The sequence below is a fragment of the Phyllostomus discolor genome, chromosome 2 (assembly GCF_004126475.2).
Source record: "Phyllostomus discolor isolate MPI-MPIP mPhyDis1 chromosome 2, mPhyDis1.pri.v3, whole genome shotgun sequence".
In the NCBI taxonomy this organism is placed as follows: domain Eukaryota; kingdom Metazoa; phylum Chordata; class Mammalia; order Chiroptera; family Phyllostomidae; genus Phyllostomus; species Phyllostomus discolor.
The window spans coordinates 6,575,297-6,599,793 of NC_040904.2; the positions used below are offsets into that span (position 1 = coordinate 6,575,297).

At 55.2% G+C, this 24,497-nt stretch overlaps 1 protein-coding gene across 1 annotated transcript in view; it reads right to left on the minus strand.

Annotated features, from left to right (window-relative positions):
• The window catches only part of DSCAM (DS cell adhesion molecule), a 532,016-nt gene that overhangs the window by 2,625 nt on the left and 504,894 nt on the right, over positions 1–24,497 (minus strand). Inside the window, exons 30-32 of the mRNA XM_036017445.1 lie at positions 22,684–22,833; positions 14,294–14,491; positions 12,670–12,972 (exon numbers count right to left, since the gene is read on the minus strand). Of these exons, the coding sequence (XP_035873338.1) occupies positions 12,670–12,972; positions 14,294–14,491; positions 22,684–22,833 (651 nt within the window). The remainder of the gene's footprint in view (positions 1–12,669; positions 12,973–14,293; positions 14,492–22,683; positions 22,834–24,497) is intronic.

The following is a 24,497-nucleotide window of genomic DNA, read 5'->3' on the forward strand; positions in this document are numbered from 1 at the left end:
GGCCGTTCAGGGCTCAGAGACGGAAACGTCCCTGCACCTGGGTGAGGGTGTCAAGACCCCTCGTCAGAGCTCGCCGGAAAGGCGGGTGGGAGCCTTCTCACCTCTCATGGGCTGGCACGTGAACTGGCGCACTCCTCAATGGCGCACTTGAACCAGACAGAGCGAGGTAACAAGAGTCTTCCAGAGCCCACGCCAGAAAGAACAGCTACAACCAAGACGACAGTGCGCACCAGGGGTGAAGGGTGCTGGACCGAGTCCCACGCGTGATGGGAGGTGCTCAGGCAGCACAGGGCTCGAGGAGGAAGGCAGGGGCAACAGAGAAAAAGTAACGGGGCCCTGGACCTGGTCTCGGCGGTTTCACAAAACTGGGTGGCGACCTTGGAGCTACTGGGTTTCTCCGATGGCTTTGGGTGGGAATGTCTCCAGTGACACTTTGGATGTGGCTCCGTGAAATCAAAGGCCCTTTAATTCAATGGGACTTCATACAGCGGACGGGATCAAAGGGAAGCCCGATAATAAATGCCTTGACAATAAAATTGGCATAACACTCTTAGGGAAAGAAATGACGTAATTTGGCATTCTTGTGAAAAGGGTTTTTGTAACTTGATGCATGGGATTCCGGCTCAGAAGCAACTACAGCATGAGGTCTGTCATTACAGATGCTAAGGGTGAAGGTCCAAGTGTATCTTTAATATGCAAGAGTCTTGTTCCTGAAAAAACGAAGGTATATAATTTAAAGAAAAATGAAGCCTCATGTCCCTAATGCCTTTTATGATGACATTGAACATCCTGTTCATTCATGAGAATGGATGTATTGTTCATTTTCTCCATTGGGGGTTAATTATTTGCAAACAAATATATATCCTGAAAGCATTAACAGCTGTCTTTAAAAAATAAACTGGAAAATTCCTTTGTAGTGTGAAGAACATTTTACATATGACTCAGCATATTCTAACTTACTAGACTTGGAAATGTGTGACTTTTTAGATCTCTAATTTCCTAAAAGTGCTATATCCCTAAGAGCCTCATAAGCAAACTGTATTAATTTGCCCTTTAATTTATTAACAAGACTTACGGTTTTGTTAGCAAATACTTGACAAATGTGGAATTCATGTACCTCCGGGTCATTTAAAAATGTAGGTTGAGAATTCCTGGTGCTGTTTCCGAGACCCAACTGAATCTCGAGCACTGAACCTATGTGTCACGGGTGGCCACAGATCTGGGAATGAGTTTCCGCCCCAGCAGCTCCTGCTCCACGGACGGGCCTTATTAACCCCCTGAGAAGCAATCACATTTCGGCCTCAGCTGGAGTGCAGGAGCCTCCAGTCCTCGAGTGCACGGAACAGATGTGTGTGGAATCACAAGACAGAGCCTGTGGTAGCTGCCCGCTGTCCACAGGGGTTCCTGCTTTAGATTTCATAAGCAACGGGGTCCGGGTGGCCAGAAAAGATGGATGAGAATGGGGAGTCCCAGCTAATGGCAACAGCTCAGCGCCACATCGTGACACAAGGGCTACCCGTGTCTGCAGTCCACACTGCAGGGTCTGCCAGGCATCTCTGAAAATCTGCTGTCTCTGAGTGAACCAGTTTTTTTCAGGGAGAGCTGTATTAAGTTGTGTGATGCTCTAATTAGCTCTTTCAACAGTGTGTTTTCTGATTAGCGCCCAAAATAACCCTTTCAACCGTGTGAATGCTGCAAATGAGCTCTCTTAATCATCCAGGCACTTAGAAGAAAGCAGCGGCACAATCGGTGGCGAGCTTTGCTTGTAAAAGGCATTTTGTGTCCATTGAAATGCTACCCCCTGGGCTGGTCCAAGGACCCCTTGGGAAGCCGGGTTTTTTAATCACCCACCCATCTTGCGTGTTCTTCAGGTGCCAACAGACAGAGGCGACCCAGCATGTCTCACTCCAGAAAGAGGGACATGAAACGCACAACCGGGACCTGGGCACCTGCTTTTCTTACCCCCCCACCCCCCGACTCTCCCTCTGTCCATCTTCATGCACGAGACACCAAACAATGGCTCTAACGGTGGTGATGGAGAGTGGAGGCCTGGACGGCATGGCCTGCATTTAACCTGCTGTGAATCCGGGCCGTTTCCCTCACTCTTGAAATGGGACCGATAGCCGACTCTCCCGCTAGGGGTGTGGGGAGGACTGAATTAGATGATGCAGGTGAAAATGTACTGCCAGCTGCCTTCTCGGAAGGGCTGAAGTTAGGGGCTGGCGATCTGCCAGCGAAATGAGCAGGGAACTCTTCTTCATACCTTTGTTTCTGTCTTTAGCGGATAGATTAGTGTTTACCCAAAAGAGATGTCCATGTTTTAAACCCTCAGAATCTGTGAATGTGACCTCATTTGGAGAAAGGGTCTTTGCTGATGTAAGTAAGTGAAGGGTCTTGAGATGAGATCACCGGGATCTAAGCCCAACGACATGCATCTTCATCAGACAAATGCACGCATCTCACAGAGACACGGGGAAGGGGGAGGATGCCGCAGGAGAGGGAAGCAGGGGTCGGGGTGATGTGGCCACAAGCCAAGGGATGCCTGGGGCCACCAGGAGCCGAAAGAGGAACGGAAGGGCTCTTCTCTCGAGTTCCAGGATGGGACATGGCTGTGCTGACACCGATTTTGGGTTTCTGGGCCCCAGAACTGTGAGAGAGGAAATGTGCTCCGATGTCAGCTACCACGTCTGTGGTGCTTTGTTACGGCAGCCCCCGGACACCCACGCAGACAGACGTCCTGGGCTGGGGTGGGCTGGGGGACGTGCCGTGAGGCCGCTCTGAAAGTTCCACCATAGGGTGACAGTCCCTGCTTCCACCAACCGTGGGAAAGGAGATTTCTCTTTCATGACCAATAACTGGAGGCCACACGGATATGGCTTACGGGCTCCATTCCTGTGCTCGGAGCTCGTAGGAGCCCCTCTGCAGGCCAACCTGTCGTCCGCCCTTCCTTCCCTCCCAAGGCCAAGCCAGAGTCCTTTCTCCTAGTGTCCCTGCTCCCCGGGGAAGCAGGCACTTGCCCAGCTGGCCCCCCAAGGTCCCCGAGGGTTAGATGAGAAGCGGCTCTCCTGGCACGTTCTCCAAGAGGGATCACACACCTCTCTGAAGGCACGTGTCTGGCCCACCCATGACTCTCAACCCTCTAGATGCTCCTCGGGGCCCCGCCCCCATGGCTAATTAGCCAGGACCCTTGGGACCTCTTCCCTGTGCTTGAAAGCAGCAGTGACCCCGGGCTGCAGGTCCTCTCCTGCTGTGACCTCCAAAGGCCCCTCTGTCTGGCTGGGCACAGGCCTCTCATGTGTACGCCCGCCCTGGCCACAGACTCAGGCAGAGCCGCAGCCCGGCCTTTGGGTTGTTTCCAGTGAGATCTGTCACGGTGAAGTTCACGTCCATTTTCAGCCAGGACTTTCACCGTCTGTTACTTAACCCCCTCCTCCTTGTTTGTGTTCAGCTTCTCTCTCCACGGTCTCTCTCGCTCTGAGTTGGGAGATCAGAGAGACGGAAACACACACACACACACACACACACACACGGAAGCAGAGGGAAGAAACACGGAGACAGAACCAGGGAGAGAAGGGAGCAAGAGACGAAGAGCCGCCCACGAAGAAAAGCAGGTGGAAAAGGGGACGAGTGACCTGAGTCATGGGACGGCGGGGGAGAGGAGTGGATGCTGTGAGGACAGATGCAGGTTACAGGGGAGGAGAGGGCCCTCTCCCCGGGCCCGACAAGGACGGCCACCTCCCCTGGGGCCGCTGGGTCACAGAAGCATTTCCCCACGTGGCCTCACTGGCCTGCAGCACCCCTGAACGCAAGCTGCGCCCCTTGGCCCACGCCAGCCAGGGGCCAGGCGCTCCTGTGATTCATGCCCGGAGGAACCAGGGGCAAGTTAGCCATTGTTTCAATGTTGTACCTTATTATTTGACATAATGGTCCATTTCTCATCCTCCTGTCACCGCTCTGCGGGACCTCTGGGGCCACTAATATTTCCGAAAGTTCAGACTAAATAAGTCGGCATCGATTTCTCCCCCTGCCCTAACCGCTCTGCTCACTGGCGCCGGAACAGCTCGTTGCCTCTGGCCCCGAGCCCTCACAGCTCTCCCCGGTGGTGCCACCCCCGCCAGCGGGGACGTGCCTGAAGCTCGCCCTTCCCTGCTAAGGGGTCCTCCGGGCCAGGGCTGGCCCCATCGCGTGAGAACCGCTGTGTGACAGTCCGCCTGTCTGCAGTCGGAAACCGGGAGACCCTCCCTTCCTGTCAGCCAAGCCGAGCTTCCTGGGCTTGCTGGGTACCGGCAGACTCACTCACAGAGTTTGAATGCCTCTCAGCTTCGGAAGGAGGGCAGAATCAATACCAAAACAGAACAGGAATTAATCGATCCAAAAAATCGATAACGGGCATGCATCCCCTGAGTCTGTTCTCAGACAATGGTGCCTGCACTCACCACGCACACCAGGGGGACGTGGCTGAAGTCGGGATCGATGGTTCTTAGTCGTGGGTGGTTGTGCCCCCAGGGGGCACGTGGCTGTGGCTGAGGACACATGGGGTTGTCACAGGTGGAGGGCGGGGCCAGCTACTGGCTCCTACTGGACAGAGGCCAGGGCCGCTGCTCAGTATCCTCCTGTGCAGAGAACAGCCCCACCCCAAAGAGTGAGGGTGCTGGTGAGGAACTCTCGTTTAGATGGTCAAGTTCATGTTTCCGAGTGGATCCCCATTTCACCGGAAAAACACCGAACTCCATCAGGACAAGGAGTCATACTCCTCGGTCTCATCTAGCCCTCAGAGAGCTGCGGCCCCAGTGCTTGTGGGAAAAGGTGAGGGGTGGGCCCCACGGGTCGCAGCCGGCACAGCGGGAAGAGTGCGCGTGAGAGAGTTCTGAGCCTTGGGGCGGAATCCCGCCTGCCCTCTGCACAGCTCTTCCACCCCTTCTGGTTTTAGTCCTTATCTTCGGTCCGTGGAAGGGGGCACGCTCATTTCCGAGGGTACCTTTACTTCTCAAAGATTCTTTCTTCCACTCTGGACCGTCTCACCCACGCACACTGGTTGAGCACACCTGAACGAGGCATTTGGGAGTGAGCAGGGAGCCAATGAGGGCGTTTCTGGGAGGCCCCCGTTCCTGGATGCACTGCGACAGCCGGACGCACTGCGACAGCCGACTTCCCTCCTTATGAGCAACCGGGAAACAGGCAGAGGCTTTCCCAGCGAAGCCGTGCGGAACGAAAGGGACTCAGGGTCCCTAGCTGGGGGCTTGCTTACCTCTCTCCTGGGGCCGCCTCGAAAGGAACTTTCATCCATTTCTAACAAGGTTTGATGTCTGTGCTGGGATGGAGCTGGATATTGACGCAAAGGCAAGAAGCAGAGTGTGCTGCTACCCTTGGGTTCTAGCGATTGCGGTGCAGACCACACGGCTCAGACGTGCACTCACGCGACAGCGTCAGAGGGCTCGTTGCAAAGGGACCATGCAGTCCGCCCAAACCGGAGGCGGGCAAGACCTCACACTTCTTTAGTTTAATATTGATGCGACAGCACGGTAATGCAAACTTGTAAGCCAACCTCCCTTGGTAAATGAAGCTCCACTCCTCAACAGCAACCAGGAAAAGCCCTAAATAAGTCATGCGAGGAGGAGATCAGAGGTGCATGGGCGCGGATCCTATTCCCGCTCTTGGCTTGTGCTGACGAGGCTCCGTGCATTTGTAAGAGCGCGTCAGTGCTCCCATCCCCCCACTCGCTGGTGAACTTTAAAAACCAGGCTTGCGTGCGAAGCGGGGCTTGGAGTCTGCGGCTGCTCACGGTGCTTCTGAACTAAAAGCAGGATGGGGACATCTGCCCCAACTTCCAGGCAAGCTTGAGGCTCATTAGCAGGGGCTGGGGAGCCCCCAAGGAGGAAGGGGCCCTGAGGTTCAAAGACAGCTCCCAGGGGAGACCCCCAGGGACCCACACACCGGGGACCACTGAGGAGGAGCCCTGGCTCGGGCCGTGAGGGTGGTAGACCTGTCTCAACAGCCCCGTGCATCGTGCATCATCCCACAGCGGGGCTGAGTTATCCGGGCACTGAATAAACTCCAGACAGAGGAAACAGACCTTTGTGGAGTTTAGGGGGCCAGAGAGGTGGAGCCCAGAGAGCAGGGGCCACCATTGGTGAGGAAGAGGAGGCTGGCCCTGGCTGGTGTGGCTCAGTGTGTTGGGCGTCATCCCATGGACTAAAAGGTCACCAGTTTGGTTCCCGGTCAGGGCACATGCCTGGGTCCCCAGTTGGGGGCTGAGAGAGGCAACCAGTCAGTGTATCTCTGGCACATTGATCTTTCTCTCCCTCTCTTTCTCCCTCCCTCCCTCCCCCTCTCTCTGAAAAAAAGCAAAAAAAAAAAAAAAAGACGAAGCTGGCCTCTCAGAAGCTCAGAGATCTCCATCCTGAGAGCAGGGGGAGGCCGGCCACGCAAGGGCTTTGGCCCCGAGAGGGTCGGCGACCTCACGTGAACTTACGGCTGCTGGCTTCCCAGGTCGGGAAGTGGGATGCTTTAACCTTGGTGCCAGCCGCATCTGCGAGGGACCACAGCACAGGACGACGGTCTTTGCTGTCCTCCTCTCACCCCATTGTGTGTTCCCAGGACCTTCAGGTCGCTGCCGACGCACCGTGACATCTCACTGGGTCGTGTGTAGTCTCTGTGTGCAGGGGGTGTGTGTGGCTGCGTAGGAGGGGTCGTGCCTGCCTCCCCTACGCTGGGTGTTGCCTCACTTCTTTGACCCCCTCGTTGGTCAGTGTGTGTCCTGTGGCCTCTTGGTCTGTGGCCTGTGACACTACACCCACGCTGTTCTGATCAACCAAGGAGACTACGGGAGGTATGAACACTTTATGTCTTTGAGCGATACCGGTGCAACACCTGCTCCCAGAGAAGAGAGCCAGTACGTGTGGGGTGCACGCATGAAGGTGATTTGTGTTTCCACCCACGTGAGCGCCGTGGCCAGTCTCTGCTGGCCACCTGCAGCACGAGAAGCTGGGAGCTTCCTGCCGCTCAGTCCATAGGACACAGGGGACCCCGCTGCCTCTCCATCACGGGTCTGTAGGGCACAGACTCCTCCTCACCTCCCACCCTCCGGGGGCTCCCCAACAAGCTGAGCTGAACCTCAGTAAAACAGCCAAGACAGACGGTGAGCTGTCTGAGGGGCTCAGGGGTCCGAGGAAAGGCTGTGGGGACAAAGGAACCCAGACTCGGAACTAGAGGACGCGGAGAACAGCAGCTGTAGCAACGCGGCACCTGGACAGGTGAGCGGGCTCGTGTGCTGGTGGCCCGTGCAGGATGAGGCGCAGGCGGCTGCAACCGACCAGTGGGCTTGGAGTCCCAAGCTCGAGTCCCTTTGGAGTAGGTCCTACTGTCACTTTGTGTCCGAGGAACATCAGCCCAAAATTAAAGCCGGGGCCTGAAGAAGATGAAACGGCAACTATACCTCAGAGAGGTTTGTGTTTCCGGCAGGGAACCGAGATGAGCACATTTGCGTGTTTGGGTCCGCCCAGAGCGGGGAGAGAAGAACAATGTGCGCAGGTGTCGCTCCTGGCCCCGGGGCGTCTAACCCGAATTCCTGGGGCATCTGAGGGATTGGACGCTTGGCAGCTCGGAGGGAACCCTTGCCCTTGAAGTCATTCTGGCCTCCCAGCCTGTATCTCCTTTCTTTCCTCCGGACCACGGCTCCCCTAGGACGTACGTCTGCCTGGCTCTCTGCCTGACCCATTGTTTAGATCTCAGCTCACGTCTCCTCGTCTCCAGGAGGCCTGCCCCGACCAGCCTCCCCAGAATAACCAATGGCAGGCTTTATACCCTTCCTCGGGTTTCCTTCCCTTCCCAGCCCTTACCACGACTGGTAACTACACTATTGGTTTCTTTGATTAGTGTCTGTCTCCCCCAGGGATGGAAGTTCCTGCCAAGCGGGGTCTTTGGGATCTTGTCTGCTCTTGTATCCCCAGTTCCTAAAGCAGGGCCAGCTATGGAGCGGGCACTCCACAGCCGTGCTGGAGGAAGGAGAGGAAGCAAAGGAAGCAGAGAGCCCGGGGGGAAGAGGCAGGGCCAGCTCTAGAAGGGTGGAGGGCGGCCCAACAGTGTGCGTGTGAGTGTGTGCATGGGCATGGTGCCCGTGAGCACACATGTATGTCATGCAAGTGTGTGCACACATGCATATATGCATGTGCATGCCTGTGTAGTGTGCATGATAGGTGCATGTGCCTGTGTGTGTCACAGGTACAGGCGTCAAAGATACTCGCAGTTGGAAGGAGACCCTTTCCACAGCTATTGGATGCCATCAGGATAGACATTTCAAAACTGAATTCCAGTGATGGGTAAAACAGAAGAGGAGAAAACGAGCCCCATCTGGGAGCCCAGCTGCAGGGGAGGAGAGGAAGGAGGGAACGTGCTCCTTTGAGAGCAGTGGGCGTGGCCTCGGGCCAGGAGCGGGGAGCCTGCAGAGCCCAAGTCCTCCCATGGTGAGGGAGGTGGGGGGGCGGGGGCAGGGGCGGGCGAGGTGGGGCAGGGGGAGATTCGGCAGGGAAGACCTCCTGCATCTAATTCTGATTCCAACGTGCGAACCACAGAGGGGACAGCAGCGTGATCACAGTGAGGCCCGAGGACGGGAAGGCCAGCTGGAGTCAGAGGGCCTTCCCTGGGCAGGGGCCACTTACCCTCAGTTAAGAGCCCGCCCCTCACTCCGCTCACCTTCTCTTTGGTGAAACAGCCTCACCCAGGAGAGCGTGAGGGCTCAGAGAGATGGACCCTCACGGACCTGCCGGCAGCAGGCAGCGGTCATTTCCGATTGGAAAACGCTAACTGCTTTCGTCATGGAGCGGCTGATGTGCGAACAGCCCCGGATGGGGTTCCAGGGTGTAGGTGACAGCTGAGCTCCCCGGGGTGGGGGTGGGGTGACATGTCCCCTGGTGCTAGCGGGGCCAGGCCGTGTCAGGTTGCCTATTTGATGCTTTGACTCGATGTGAGTTGCTCTGTGCAATGGCATCTCTTGATGGCACAGGGCAGACATCATGAATAAAGAAGCAGTAATCCGAGAATGTAAGAAACTGGCCCAAGGTGCTGCCTGAAACCCAGACGCAGCACTGTAACCCAAGGCCTGGCAGCCGCGGTGACCAAGAGGAAAAGGAGCTGTCATACTTTCCAGCTGTTTTTCAGGAGAAGAGAGAGCATTGTCTGTTTGCCTTGTTTTCTTCTGTTCTTAAAGACGGAAACAACCGTCTCTCACGGAAGAAAACAGACCCGTGACGTACATCGCATGTCATTTGAAATAGACAAGTCCTGAAAATGCGGCAAATGCAACATTCAGGTGTCCTTCCAGATCTCAAGCTGGACTCTGCGGTCTGCCTCAGGTGCAGCCGCCCACATTCCGTGGGGGACGCCCCCTCGCCTGAGGAAGAGATTCCCTTTGATCGGTTGAGAGCGATCGGAAGATAAATCACTTTGTTCAAAGTTAGACTGGCAGATGACCCACACTTGAGTGTCCTCGGTATTTTACTGATAATTCCTGCTAATTGCAGCGTTTTAACCAATCGGCCAGTCTTGTCATTGTCACAACCGTGACATATTCATTCACTCGATAATATTTACCAAGCACCTACTGTGTGCCAGACACGGCGTCAGGAGTATATATTCAGTTCCACTGAATCATTTAGACATGGCTCTCGAGTAGTCACCCGGTCACCTGGTATCTGCTAGACGCTGGGAGAGACACCCAAGATGGGTTTCCTATCTTTCTGGATCCACAATGTGGCTGGCTTCATTGAACTTGATCCCGATTCGTAGAGAGTTTAAAAACTTGGGATTAAACAAAAAAAATCATCAAAAAAGAGAAACTGATGGCGAGAAGAAAGACGCCCAGAGGTTCTGAAGACTGCCCGGAGATGGCCACGGGGCGTGCTGCTCCAGGGCTGCTGGTTCCGACCCACCCCCGGCTGGCGGGAGGACGTACTGTGACCTTGGCTTTGGTGCCTGGTGCTGAATTTAGCCGTATTATTATAAAGGAGTGACAGAAAGGCTTCCAGATGGATGAATTTTTTTTTTTTGCTGAAAAGCCCCTTAAATGTTAACAATATAGCCATCTGCAGTGGACCAAACATAGTTTGTGGGCATTAGGCCTCACCTTGATTTAAAAAAGTATTCGTACTTAAAGTCATGAAACGATTTTAGTCTCAAGAGTATATTAAGACGATAGCAACGTAACCTACTTAGTTGCGATCCTTCTGTGACTCCGATGGGTCCAGGCAACTACGCAGCAGAAAAGGTTTAAACTTTTTCCCAACATTAACCAACAATATGAACAAGCCATCAGAAAGAAACACAAGCCTTTACTTATTTCAAGGCCGGCACGAACGGGGCAGTCCTGTGACGCAGGAGCTCATCGATGAAGGGCATGCGCTGGCCATGTATCTCAGGTGGAAGGGAAGGGAAGGGAAGGGAAGGGAAGGAGCCAGCACAGTGAAGGTGCCCAGGGGAGCCAGCAGCAGTCGGGAGCCCGCCACTGCAGCCCTTGGAGTGCTAGCAGCGACACCAACAGGCAGCAACAGGAACAACAGCTGACCCCCTGACCTGCGTGAGTTCCACCCCCCACACAAACCCACAGGGCACAGGGTGGGTGGGCACTGACGTTGCCACCACAGAACCAGTTCAAACTGGTCCTGACCTGAATTTCTAACGAGACCTGGAACCAAGTTTAAATCTTGGACACACCACTCAGGAGTGACACTTGTGAACCCTAAATTCCCCACCCCCACCCCAACCCCCCAGAGCCCAAGGAGCACATCTGACCAGAGCCTGAGCCGACCGGAGCCCATCGGCAGCACAGGGCCCGCTGTCCAGGAGGCCTCTGTGTTGAGACCCCTCCGGCCTCGCCCTGAACCCTGGCTCGGGGAGACAGACCAGGACCCCGCTTCTTGCCTCCTCCCCGAGCAACCCTGTAATCAGAGCTCTGTACGTTTCTCAACATCTGGTGCCACAGTGTCGGCTCCGAAGTCGGGCAGCCAGTGCTTGCTGGACAACAGCGTTTTGCCCATTTTATCGGTGCAGCGACCGAAGCCCCCAGCAGGGCCGAGAACAAGAACACGCCCACGGGCCATCTTTCTCCTCTCCTGTCCTCCTCACCCTTGGGCTACCCGGCCACAGAGAGGCACCGCGGCATCTGTCCTGCGCTTTTCTGCATTTGCCTCGCGCATAAATGTCAACAACAACAACAACAAAATCCTTGAAATAAAAACAGCCATAAATAACAACTTATCCTCTCCCCCGGGAGGTAGCCGAGATGAAAACAAATGAAGCCGTCAGCCTCTCCTGACTGCTGGCACGGCTCTTGGATGCTGTTCGGAAGATTAGTTGCTGGATAGACAATTCTTATTTTATGTATTTTTATGCATTTATAAGGCTCATTTCAGCTGGGCCGTAGGCCATAAAACCCGAAGGAATCGCAGTAATTTAAAAGTGAAGACAAATGTTTGCAACGGCACCGGTATGGTGGCTCAGGAAATGGGGGAGAGAGAAATAAAACCGAAACTGGATTCAAGGAGACGGGCTCGGTCAGCCCGGGAAGGAGAGGCTACGGGTGCCCGTTTCGGGGCGGAAAAGAGCGACCTTTCAGGGAATGTTTACAGCCGGCTGCCTCGGTTTGGACTCAGTCTGAGATACATCTTACTGGCCCCGTGGGTGTGTGTTTGCACACTTCTGAGCCGACGCCTGACACGGCTGAGTGTCCACAAAAAACTACCATGTCTGGCTGCTTCTGAGACACTGGATCACACCGGGCCCCCGTTTCCGCTTGGGGTCAGCTGGTGGGAGCTTGTTGGGGTCCCGTTGCTCCAGGCAGTCCCCGAGCTCTCGGCTCTGGAGTCGCTCAGGCCCCCTCTCGCCCCCTTTCCTGGCTTACTGTCCCCTCCCTTCCTTTCCATGGCCTGCCAGGCCCCAGGGGCCTCGGGGTTTGCGGCCCCCTCCACAAACCCAGACCGCTCTTGCACGCTCGAGGCAGGGACCCCGCTACTACAGTGGGCGTAACACGAGCCGGTGCCTGTCACACCGGGGAGCTCCCTAAGGCCTGGGCCCCAATGCTGGTGCACCCCGAGAACAATCTCCTTTGAAGCCTCAGTGCAGCAGCCTCAAACCCGAGCCCCCGGTTTTTGACGTTCCTTCCATTACGTGGTGGTGGGGGGGTCCTCCCTCTCTAGACTCTGGCCTCCTCGAGCAACAGAATGTGGCAGAAGTGACGTGTCACTTTCTAGCCCCAGTCTTAAGAAGCCGGCTCTTTCCACTGTCTGTCTTTCGGCACCCTGGCTCTTCCAGGAGAGTCACCGTGACACGCGGAGGCCCAAGCCACCTCGCGGTGGAGAAACCTGTCCAGGGCGGACGCGGCTAGCCCCAACTCTCCAGGAGAGGGCGCCCCCCTCCCAGCCCTAATCGAGCCTCCCTGTCCGGCTCTGCTGGAACAGAGGTGAGGGGTCCCCACGAAGCACTGAGCAGACTGCAGACTCAGTAACAAAACAAGCGGTTGTTGGCGTAAGTTAAAAGCTCTGGTGTGGTTCGCGGCACAGCAGTCAGTGAAGGGAACACCCAGCCCAAACGCTAACACTAAGAGGGCTCTCCGGGCAGACGCGCCTGAGCCGGAGGCGCCTCCCCCAGCCGCGGCAGCGCGCGCACCCCTGGTCTCACCTGGCCGATGTGCCTTTGGAACCGCCATGTTCGCCACTCGCCCTCCATCCTGAGGTTTGGGGGGAGACGCGGTGAACCTGCAGATCCCCGACTCTGACGGGGTGCTGGAGGTCAGACTGTCCGTGTACTCGTTTGTCCCTGCCGTCAACTGTTCGGACGAAGTGTCCGAGATGAAGCACTCGGTGATGGTGAACTTGGCGTGCCTCAGCTGCTCTTCCATCTTGGCGTGCTCGTAGGCCCTGGCCAGCTCTTCGTAGGTGGAGGAGGCACTTTCTGTGGAGACCATGCTGCTCCGGGCGCGGTCTGTGCGGGGAACGAGATGGGGCAGGGTGTTACCGCGTCACCTTTGTGCCGACTGGCAGCCCCTGCGGTTCGTGGCAGTTTCTCCGAGGTCCCTGCAGGGCAGCGCAGGAGTCCCTGGTCTTTGTCTAAGGACCGCCCTTGTCACGGGGATGCCGGCATCGCAAGCCTCAGCAAAGGGGCCTCAGGGAACTTCGTTTCGCTGTAGTCAGATGCCCCCAGTCTGGGACATTTCCGTAAACCAGGAGTGCATCCCCCTTAAAAAATTCCTCTTTTTATTTAAACAATTGGGTATGCGCATAAATGACCTGCAGTGCCCCCTCCGTGTGACGGGTGGGGAACCCAGAGCCCCTTTAACTGCGTGAGTGACCGCAGCCCTGCCGGCCCGGGCCTGGCCAGGGAGGCGTGGTGCGTGCTAGACCCAGAGCTGTGACCTGCACGGAAACCGGCCACTAGGCAGGACGGTCCCCGGTCCCCGGGCTCCTGCTTCGTGTCTGCCACCCTTTAGGGGGACGAGACCACCACCAGGTCTGAAAGGGGTACATGCATGTGGTCAGAGGACTCTCTGCCTTTGAAGCCCACGAGTTTCAAAGTTTGGAAGTCGTCGCCTTTGTGGGCCTGCGAGACTCTTCCAGAAGCAATGACAGCCATAAAAATAAATGTGCACGGTGGCACTCCTCCCCGGGAGCACTATTTTTGCAGTATATCATGCAGAACAAAAGAAAATGGGTCTTAAAATTGGCTACAGCTATTAGGTTCAGATGTAATTTCTTTTCAAAAATTTAAGATGGGGGGAGGCACCCCGGCGCTATTTTTAAGCCCTTGTCTTCCCGGAGAAGTGGAACCTTGGTGGCTGACGGCCCTGACTGGGGAGCTCATGGAACAATCGACCCTGGCTGAAGTGTCAAACGGATCACCCTGGACGGCGCTCCGCCCCCGCCTCGGAACTTCAAGTGCAGCGTCTTGACCCTGCAGGTGGCCGTGGGTCAGCCGCCCTCCGAGCGTAATCAGAAATTATTGCAGCCGTGTGGGTGAAAATGTAAAGATTTCTGTTTCTGTCAGTGGGGGCGGGAATGGAAAGGGGAACGCAGCGTGGCCCTGAGGTCCGGGACACCTGGAAACTAGATGCCCTTCGTTCTGTGCTGCAGACGCTGTGGGGCCCTGGGGGTCCTCCACGCTGGACAGCGTTTAGGTGTCTGTCAGAGACATGGTCCAAACATTTGAACGTGACCTTGAACACGAGTCCGCGGGAGCCCGTGAAGCCCTGGGTGTGGGCTGTGCTCACCCCCGGGGTGGGGGCTGGGGGTGGGGGTGCGGACCCTACCTGTGTCCTGTGAGGGGCTGACGCTGTAACTGTCGCTCTCCTTGTCCATGGACCCCGCCGCCCTGGGCGTGGGCAGCCTCCAGTCCGTGGTGAGCGTGTGCGCGGAAATGGTGGGGTGCGGTCTGTTGAGGGTCCACTGGCTGGCGTACCGGTTTCTCGCCGTGGGCCCGGCCTTCGCGTTCCTCCTGGTGGTGGGATCTGGGGAGAGTCAAGAACCATGTCTGTCTTGGTCTCGAGAGGCACGTGGTCAGCCGTGATGAAGGTGCCGAGCGCGGTGCTCCTGACCCAGCCCCGTGACCCCCCCTGCAGGCCCATGCCTCCAGGAAGCCCTCCCTGACTATCCCTGCCCAGAGCACACCTCTCCTCTCTCCCACGATCTGAGACACCCATGTGGTTCTTAAGCATTTAAATGATCCCAGCAAGGGAAAGAACGTTAGAATTGGACTTGGTCGTTACGGATTTGAGCCGTGCTTTTGGCTCTGAATAGTTTCATGGCCCGACGGACATCACGTCAACCTCCCAAGAAACCCCAGCTTTTGTCATGAGAGGGAGCTCAGCCAAAGACGCCCTGACGTGGCTTCCTGCCCACAGCTCTGCCGCCTTCGGGTGGCGTTGCGGGGTGAACTGCGTGCCCCTAGAAGATCTGTCCATACCCCAGTGCCCAGGACCTCAGAATGCGATCTTCCCTGGAGAAAGGGTCACTGCAGGTAGACGTAGTTAGTCCCGATGAGGTCAGACTGCAGGGAGGTGGGCCCTGAATCTGACATGACTGGTGTCCTGACAAGAAGAAGGGGAGGCAGGTGCGGGAGGGGAGCGGGCCATGGGACGATGGAGGCAGGGGCTGCAGTGGTCCAACCGTAAGGCGAGGAACACCAGCAATTGTTGGTGACCCCTGGGAACTAGGAGGAGGTGAGGAAGGATCCACCCTTACAGGTTTCAGAGAAAGTGTAACCCTTTTTCTGTCGGACTTCTGGGTCCAGAACTGTGAGGCCACGATCTCTGTCCTAAGCCTCCCAGCCTGGGGCCCATTGTTGCCGCAGCCCCGGGAAACTCACGTGGGCGGGGTCCCCTGTAGCACTGTTTTCTGACATTGACCGGCTGCCGTGAGTATGACTTTTGTATTCATTTATTAAATTGCAAGTTCCCAGAGCCGAGGGACAATACCTTTCTGTCCTAACACCCTCAGGCCTTTGCACACGGCAGCTTAACTCTTCAATCAAATGATCTGAACTTGGACGAAGACTCGGATGCTCAACATGGAGACCAAGTGGTTAATGAGTGTCTCGGTTTCCCTGCCTACCGTCTTGCAAAGCTGCTGCCGCGTGGCTTTCACTTTCTCTAAATCCAGAACCAAAGGCAACCAGTCAATGCGGGGTGGGGGGGACCCAGTTCCTCCCTTGACTCTTTGGTGAGCTAAGACGAAGCTGTTCTAACGGCACGGACTGTCGGACACTGGAGTGGACCGTACGTTGCCTTTCCTGGAACCCTGTGGAAAAGCAGCGAGGCTCGGGGGCCTGCAATGATTTTTCTGGGCTCCAGCCCGAAGGCGGGATAAGGTGCAGCATGGGCCTTTCCTGCCTTTGAATCCTCTGCTTCCCAAAGAGGGATTTTATGCAGTTACCTTTCAAAGTGGCCTGTCCACTTCTCCACACGGCAGTCTATGTTCACTGCTCACCATCAGTGAAGGACTTCGAGAGAAAAAACCCGAGAGGGCCACGCCGCGGCGTGATCACACTGGCTCGTGGAAGTGCCCTCCCCCCACCCCCTGGCAGGGGCCTGGCTGTCCCTCCAGCAGGGGCCAGAGGTCCTTCCGTGGGGCCCTCTGCAGAGGTAGCTCTGACCCCTGGTACACGGAGGTCCTCGAATGAACACGTGTCACCCGGGGTCACTTCACGGATGAAGCAACGGAAGCTCAGAGGGAAGTGATACAGGGACCAATGATACAAAGGGAGCCTAAGACTCTACCTTTTGGTCCAGAGGTGGCCCGTGGTCCACACAGGGTGAGGACCACATGTCCTCACCCTGCACATCTGAGTGTCTTGACGCGGTGTCCCTGTGGCACCGGCTCGGTCACGGCTCCATGTTGGGTCACGGCAGGCGGACACGCGCAAGTGGTGAAATGCCTTTCTTTTTAAATGGAGCGTTTTCCTCTGTGCAAGTTCCTAGTTATTGGACTTTAAGCCCTAATCCATCACTCGACAAAGCTGGGGAGAGGCATTAACACGGCCGCCAGATCAATAGGTTTTAAGCTTCCCTGGGTCATTAGCATGCTCTGCCTTGGTGCGCATTCTCGCGGGCATTGATTTGAAGGCACATTTCATCCCTTCCTCGCGAAATTTCGCAGAGGACTTTATTGGAAATTTTTGTGTGTTTGTTTTTTTGCCTTGATTAGAATGTGAGTGAGTTATGCCAGAGTGACAGTCTCTGGACAGCAAGGCGTGAATGATAATTGTGTCTCTCCCCCGAAATGCCAGGAGAGAGGTTCTCAGAGAGACAGAAAAACGTTTTCGTGGGTAGGAGGCTAAATGTCCTCCAGGCACTGCGGGCTGGGTGAGTGGGGCTTAAACAAGTGGAACTTGTTATTTAAATGCTAATGAATCTTTTCCAGAAAATTACCCAGCCTCTTACATAAATTGGGAAGGTTCTCAGTTTTAGTGTTCCTGAAGTTTCCTGCAGCTACGCCTGTGGATCCGGTCCCTTCCCGATACGAACGCTTGTGGGGGAGGGGTCAGCGCGACAGTCCCATTTCAAGGACACGATTTCTGCAACGCCCTCACCTGCGCTTCCTCCCATCAAGCCCACCTGCCCACGGTGGGGCAGGGACTCCACTCCCACGGCCCCTTTCCTCACCGAGACCACCCTGTGTGGAAAGCTCCAGGGTCCAGAAGCACATGCCGGCTTCTCTACAGAGCCAGGAGCTCTTTTCAAGCGAATGCAATTCATTTCCCCCTTTTTTTTCTATGGCCGAGGAGAGCCTTACAGTGCCCTGAAAATGCTGGAAATATAGGTCATGATATTAATTCCTTTCGACCACAGCCTGCAGTTCTCTTCTGCTCCGGGTGAGATCGTCTCCGTATAGAGAATACTGGGGTGGTTGACACATTTTCTTTTTTTTAAGAATCAGGTTTTTGGAGCTGTGTCGTACCTGAACTGAACCCTTCCGCGGGAGAGCTCCCGGGGGAGGCGTTAAAATAGAAATGTAACTTGGATTCCACACGGAAGCTTCCTTTGTGTGTTTCACTAGCTACCCTGCCAACCAGGCCCGTGTTGGCATCTACTGCCCCTCCACGGGAGGTGCTTCATCGGCTCCCCAACTCTGTAAGATAAACACCGCTCAGGGGCGAGGCGTCATGCTTGCCAAACGGCCAGCGGATTAGAGGGTGAGTGATATAAACAATTCCTGGCCGTTCAATGTTGGGTCTGAACCTGAATCCAGCTCCTGGGCATTGAATCACATTTTTTTCATGATTCTGAACTTGGGATAAGGGAGGCTTGTAGGGATAACGGGGTTATAAAACGTGTCACGTGTACTAGGGTTGGGGTATTAACCTGCTTTTATTCCCTGCTGTTCTGGATGCCTAGGCCTTAGCTTTTCGTGGTGCATTTCCCGGCTGCCTCGGGGAGAGAGTAACACTGGTGGGACTGGCCACTCCTGCCGCTTAGTAAACCAACACGGGGCTGTGCACCGGACCCTCCTCTCTCTCTCTCTCTCTCTCTCTCTCTCTCTCTCTCTCTCACTCTAGGTGTTTTTCTACAGCACTATGTCTCGTGCCATTCCGGGTGACAGAGTCTGTTTTTCCAAGCCTCAGCGAAAAGGACTCCATCCGTGTTGTGAATGCTTCTGACTTAACAGCTGTCGGAATCCACCTGGTCCCTGGACATCCTCCAAGGAGCATCGTCTCTACTTCAAGGCAGCCCGGTGGGGTGCAGCGTGGGCGGGGGCTTTGGGGTTAGGGAGCCTGCGCTTGGCCCAGGTTCACCCCTCGCTGGCTGTGAGCTCGGGGGATGTGCCCACTGCCCCCACATCGCCCGCCTGCACAGCCTCATGTCGGGGGGTGGGCGTGTTCCAGTGCTGCTGGCACCAGGGAGGGCTCAGGAAATCCCGGGGCCTGGCCCACAGTTCCTCAGTGGCAAACACAAGGCAAGGGGGCAGGGAACATGTCCCGTGTCATGGGAAGGTGGTGGCAGAGCATTTGATAGGTGGATTGGGGTGGCTAGGAACTCAGTTCAGAGGGTTTGGCAGAAGGGAACGCCCATTGGCAACCATACAGGGAGATGCTGGGGGACGAGGAGCTCGTCAGGGGCGCTGGCAGGACAGGAGGTGTGTCTCGGTCACTTCCCAGTCCAGCCCTGACATGTCCAGGGGCCGGGGAAGTGCTCTGTGCACAAGTGAATGCATGATGAATGAGTGGACGACTTCCAGGTAAACGTGACAAAGAAAACAAAAATTCTCAGGTCAAACCTAGTATTAACCCCTTTGTGCATGTGTGTGTGTGACCCTGCACATTCTGTAAGTGAAAACACTGATTTAAGTTCCTGGCAACAATCTCCTCGCTAAGTCTCTGCGAAGCGTGTCAGGGGGAGGGACTGTGCATGTATGAAAAGGGACGCGTCTACCTGGGGGAGAGACACGTGCCCTCGGCCGCCGAGACGCCTCAGGACACGGAGGACAGGGAGGGAAAGGGCAGATCGCCCCAGTCCTGTCTGCAGTCCTGAACGTCTTTCTTTTCATCCCCTCTACTCTGCTTTCTGAATGGGACAGTCGGCCAGCATTTCGGTGCGCAGAGCGAGTGCCGGAGCCTGTGCCTGGAGTGGGGGTGCTGACACGCACGGAGTCCCCACTTTCCGTGTGCCTGGCCCACGTGGCAGACGGGAAAGGAAGCGGGCGGTGGACACAGCCACGGCCACGTGCTCCACAGGAGAACAAGGAACAGCAAATTGTGCGATTTCTCCCATCGTCGTAATGAGCATTTGTCGCAACTCTTTGGCAAACTAATAAAATGCTTAGAAACATTGTTTCCAAGATGCTGTCACGGTTTAGTTTGCAAACTATGCATTTTAGATGCTCTTCATAAGAATAAAGAATTCCTACAATGACAGCCTAGACCTTAGACCTTACACCTCTTCGTAATCGAGGAAACGTGAATCTCTGCAGATACTCCAGACTGCAGTGAGAAGCGCCTGCTCCAGGGGCCGGGGTGACACAGGTGTCACCCCTGGGCAGAGGGGACAGGCTCTGTGGTACGAGAAGCAGCCCGAGAGCTGGGCTTCAGAAGGTGCACGGCTTCAGACTCCTAGGGGAACTCTCCAGGGGAACAGCCACTCGCTGACTCTATTTCTAAGTAAAAAAAGAAGGCTCTTAGCTCCTCCCTCACAATGTGTTTGGGAGAGAAGGTTTAATACAAATGATCCCAAAGACCTTTCCCTGATAGAGAATGTGCTGCAGATGCTGAGTGAACAAGTCTTTTTTTTGTTTTGAACTCGAGACTGATGCGTGACCTTGAGTGGAGGGGCCTAACGTTTGCCCACACTATTCAATGACGTTCGTCGCAGATGGAGGGCAATGTGTTGCTCGAAAAGCTGTGGCTGTCCCCGGGGGACGTGGCCCTCAGGTGAAACCCAGCACGCTCAGAACAAAGTGCCATGCCTCACGTGGCGGAGAGGCCTCCCACGCCCGGCCCGCCGTTCCTCTGGCTCCTCCCTTACCGCCATCCCTGTCACTCAGTGCATTCCAGTGCCACTTCTGTCCCCAACGTGCCCCAGGAAGCGTTCTCTCCCGCTCCTGCTGCCTGGCAGGTCAGCTCCTGGCTGTGACCCGGGTCGTGATTCCCACCATCTCCTCAATGGAGATCTCCCCCAAAGACTCCCCGAGACGTAGCCTCTCCCAGCATCCCCTGCTGCTGACTCACCATCCCATTGTTCTGCTCTAGATTTTCCTAGAACAGATGGATGCATGGAAAATGCATTAGGTCTTGGTTTACCGTCTAACTTCCTCTGCTAGAATGAAAGGAGTGTCTTTTTGTGTCTTGCAGTGTTCCTCATCACTGCGCACTGGGCCCTAGGTAGGGCAACCCCTTCATAAACATGTCTGAGTCCGAATGAAGGAATTCTTGAGGCTCCCCAACTGTGCTTACAATGTGATAGCAACGAGAGACTTGGTATGCCCCTCCCGTGGGCCTCCTCCTGCCACTCACAGCTCACGGGTTACAGCTTCCGCTTGAGACTCAGAGTCACGTCTCTGTGGACACGTCTCTGCGTGTCACAGGTCAGCTTCCCCGTTTTTGGGGGACTGACCATGCAGTCAAAAATTTTCCTGCTTCACTGCCTCCTCTCCCATTCTGTCTGCTTACCATTAACCTCTGTGCGTGTTGCTGCCGATCGAACACCGAAAGGGAGCTGAAAATGCACGTTCCTTTGACGCGGCAGGTGGAACAGGTGTGCTGTGCACATGGCATGCTTGCGGGCCCTCCCTGCGTTCCTCTGCTAGCTGCTAGCATTAGGGGAGTGTTTCTCTGTGAAGAGGGGTCCGGACCCCCAGCATCGGAATCACCCAGGATGGCTGCTACAGTGCAGATTCCTGGGCCCCACCCTAGACCAGGTGTGTCGGAATCCCAGGGGGTGGAGCCCTGTGGTGGGCACTGTAAACCATGGGCGGTTCTGATGCACACAGAAAATGGGGAGCCCAAACACCTGGTCACGTGCCCTGTTTTCTCTGCCTCTCTCCTGTTTGGCTATTGTCTCTATGAACTTCCATGCCGACCGGGACGGGGAAGGCTGGAGTCAAGGGTGCATTGATCTGAGTCCCCTGGGGGGGATACTCTGTCCCGGAGTGAGGAGCGGTAAGTGGCTCAGAAACCCGTCTGTGCAGCCGGGAAAGTGGCCAGAGGCGGGGCAGGCGGATGACGACGGAAAGCCGATAGCCGGAGAGCATGTCCAGGACCTTGCAGCAAATTTTAAGAGCGAGGCTCCTGTGCGCACCCCCTCTGCTAGGCTAATTCCCACACCCCCGCCTGCCCCACACGTGTCTCCAGAAGGCACTGACGTCATCGGAGAGGAGAGGAGGTGAGTTTAGACAGAAGGGAGAAAGAACATGCTTCCTTAGCCTATGCTTGGAAACCGGTTTGCCCACGAATTTTGATACGGTTCACGTGGTGTTCCTGCACATTACACGGTGACTTACGAGTCAACCAGCTTGCTTCACGAAGCTCAGGGCATTCCGAGAATGCCTTGCCAGTCAGAAATGATAAAGAATAGCATTTGTTTTCCTCCCTTTTACTCCCATTCCAGCCCACCTACCCAACCCTCAAGAATAGCTTTTTACATTATAATATTTATTTTCCTAACTGCAATCCTCTAAGAATGTAAATTTTTGCAAAGAGGGTGATGAGAGATTTAAAAGCTAGACATCAAGGCTTCCGAAAATGATAATAATCGGGGCACCAATTTCTCAGCCTTTAAAGGGACTTAGGAACAATTTCAATTATGAAGGAACAAGAATATCTAATTAATAAGCTCTAGATACATATTAAGGAGTTTAATTTCACTGAGGAATTAATTTCCATGTATTATGTATGCAAATATTAATGACTAAACCAAGCACAATCCCCAGGTTCCCAGAGCTCTATTTTCCTCAGACGGTGCGTTCAGGACAACAGTAGGAGCTTTGAGGACAGACAGACTGACAGCTGAAAGCAGGCTTCACTACGTATTTGATGTACGACTTCGGGCTGTTCCCCTACCTCCTCCGAGACTCAGTGTTCTCTCTGTAAAATGGGGCCGTCGTGTCCACTGTGTAAGTGCGTTCCCTGCAGTGTTGTCGCAAAGGTGACACGGGATGTCTCAGCCCTGGCACGCATATTAATGATCTTTTTCTTCTCTTGCATTGTCTACATATAATAGGTTAACTTAATCTGAAATTCCTAGCACTTTCAGAGTAAACCAATACTTATTGGTTCCAACTGACACAATTTTACTAACAGCTTAGGTCATGCAGTAAAATCTCAAGGTCCCCGTTGAAGGTGCTCTCATCCCCCTGGTTTTTTAGGCACAGGGCCCAACAGCCCCCCCGCGCTCCCCCGCCCCCCGGCCCATTTTCATCTCACAGGGACAGGGCCGTTACCGTGTTTTTCAGACTATAAGACGTACTTCCCCCCACCGCCCAAATTTGGGAGGAATAATGGTTGTTAATGCTGTTGTTGAGTTCTGTTTACATTTACACGGGTGAAATACTATGTTACTTATGTTATGAAATATTTTACCACATTTTTTGCTTCAACATTTTTTTCCTATTTTCCTCCTCTAAAACCTAGGTGCGTCTTATGGTCCGAGAAACACAGTAACGGGTTGTCAGCGTCGGCAACGCCCACGGCGGGTGCTGTCGGGCCACTCACTCGTTCCCGGCCGAGCATCCGAAACGTCCACCAAGGGCCCGGTGGCCTGCGACACCGACTGGTAGTGGACCGTGTGCGTCACCGTCAGGGACTTCTGTTTGGCTGCCTCTCCGAAGTCGGCGTCCGTCAACAGGACCGTGGAGCGGTCGTCTGCAGGACAGCGGGGACACAGAAAGCCAAACGTTCATTCACTGCCCTTGAAGGAACTCCGTGGCCTTTCCTGAACACCACCACAATCACCTCTTCCAAATCTACAGAAACAACTGAAAAGTCAAGCACCGTATTGGGACTGGTCTGGAATGCTGACCTTTAGGGGTTCGCTTCGGAGCCCGGGAGAGAGAAGGAGCACAGAGAAGGGTCGCTCCACTGCCCGGCTTGGTCGTTTCATTAGGGAACCACTGATTTGGGGGCGGGGGGGCGGGGCTTGTGTCGCAGCTGCCTGTTCAGTAGAATTCGGGAGTGCCGCGTTTGTGAAAAGCTCAGCTGGGATGTCACCAGCGATGGCAGCTGCACCCAGGCTGGGGTTGCTGTTTGTTGGAAGTACGCTCCATTTGAGCACTAGGGAAACTGCCCTGCGGAGGTCACGCTGGGGTGGACCTCATGCGGAACTTGGCAAATGTTTGGGGGGGGTGTGGGAAGAAAGGGAAGAGAAAGGCCAGTCTTCAGAGTTCAGGATTCCTCTGTTCTAATGGCTTTGAGGAATGTTCCTTCTCTTTCCACCTCTTCTGAGACCTAATGACTCTAGAACAAACCCCTAATTGCCTTCTTGAAATGACTCACTAGCCAGATTTCCCAAGTCCTGTTGGCGTAGGTACAAGAAGGTTCGAGAGGCGGAGCCTGGGCTCAGGTGAACCGGGAGGGGAGCGTCTTAGCACTGGGAGGAGCCATGGGTTGGGCCATGTGTCATCATTTGGTTGTCTCCATATTTTTGTTACCTCGTTGTGATCTTCTTCACACTTTCTTAGGAGCTGTCTTACTCCGAGGGAGACTTTGGTTAGGGTGTAGGGATTTTTCATGAATCCAGGCCCCGTGGCCTGGGACGACACTCATCCGAGGGACCAGCCAGCTGGGACGTAGCGGCAGCATGCCTGGACACGGGGCGGTGGATGCAGAAGTCGCAGACAGCACAGCGAGACTTCTGTGCCCAAAAAAGGCCCTGAACAGCACGAACCTTCCGAAACCCAATTACTCAGGCTCTGGCAGGAAAGGAAAAGCCTCTCGAAGTCAGAAGAAAATTTCTTGGCAGAGAACGAGAGGGAAGGCTGCCAAGGTGACTGCCGGCATCCCAGCCCGTGGCGGCACAGCGGAGGCTGGTCCCCGGGCGGGAGCAGGGCTGCTGTGGGGGTGGGCCCGCGGCCTCCACTCACCCCTCGAAACGGCGGCCCTTCTACAGGGACGGCTCCTCACGGTGGGACCCCGCGTCCCAGGCGGACACCCACGTTCCTTTTTCATGAACCGTACGGACGTGGTGCAGCCTCTCACGTGCAGCCCCGCTAGGAGCAGCCCCGGTTACCTGCAGGGCTAGGCTGCAAACTTTTAATGGAAAAATTCAGGAGGCTGTCAGTGTGTGAGGTTCACAATTCGTTCCGGGCAGGAATTAATGGCACTTCCATATTGGATTCTTGTAGTCTGAGCCCAGAGCGTTTTAGAGCATCGTATGTCTACTTCCTCAGTAATTAGAAAATGCTATCGACCGACTGTCAGCATCACCAGGAGGGAAGTGGCTTTTGGTGACAGATGATCCTGCAAGGAATGTGACACATATAGAGAAATGATGGGCAGGGGCGGCTCTCTCTCTGGTTTGGGCTGGCAGG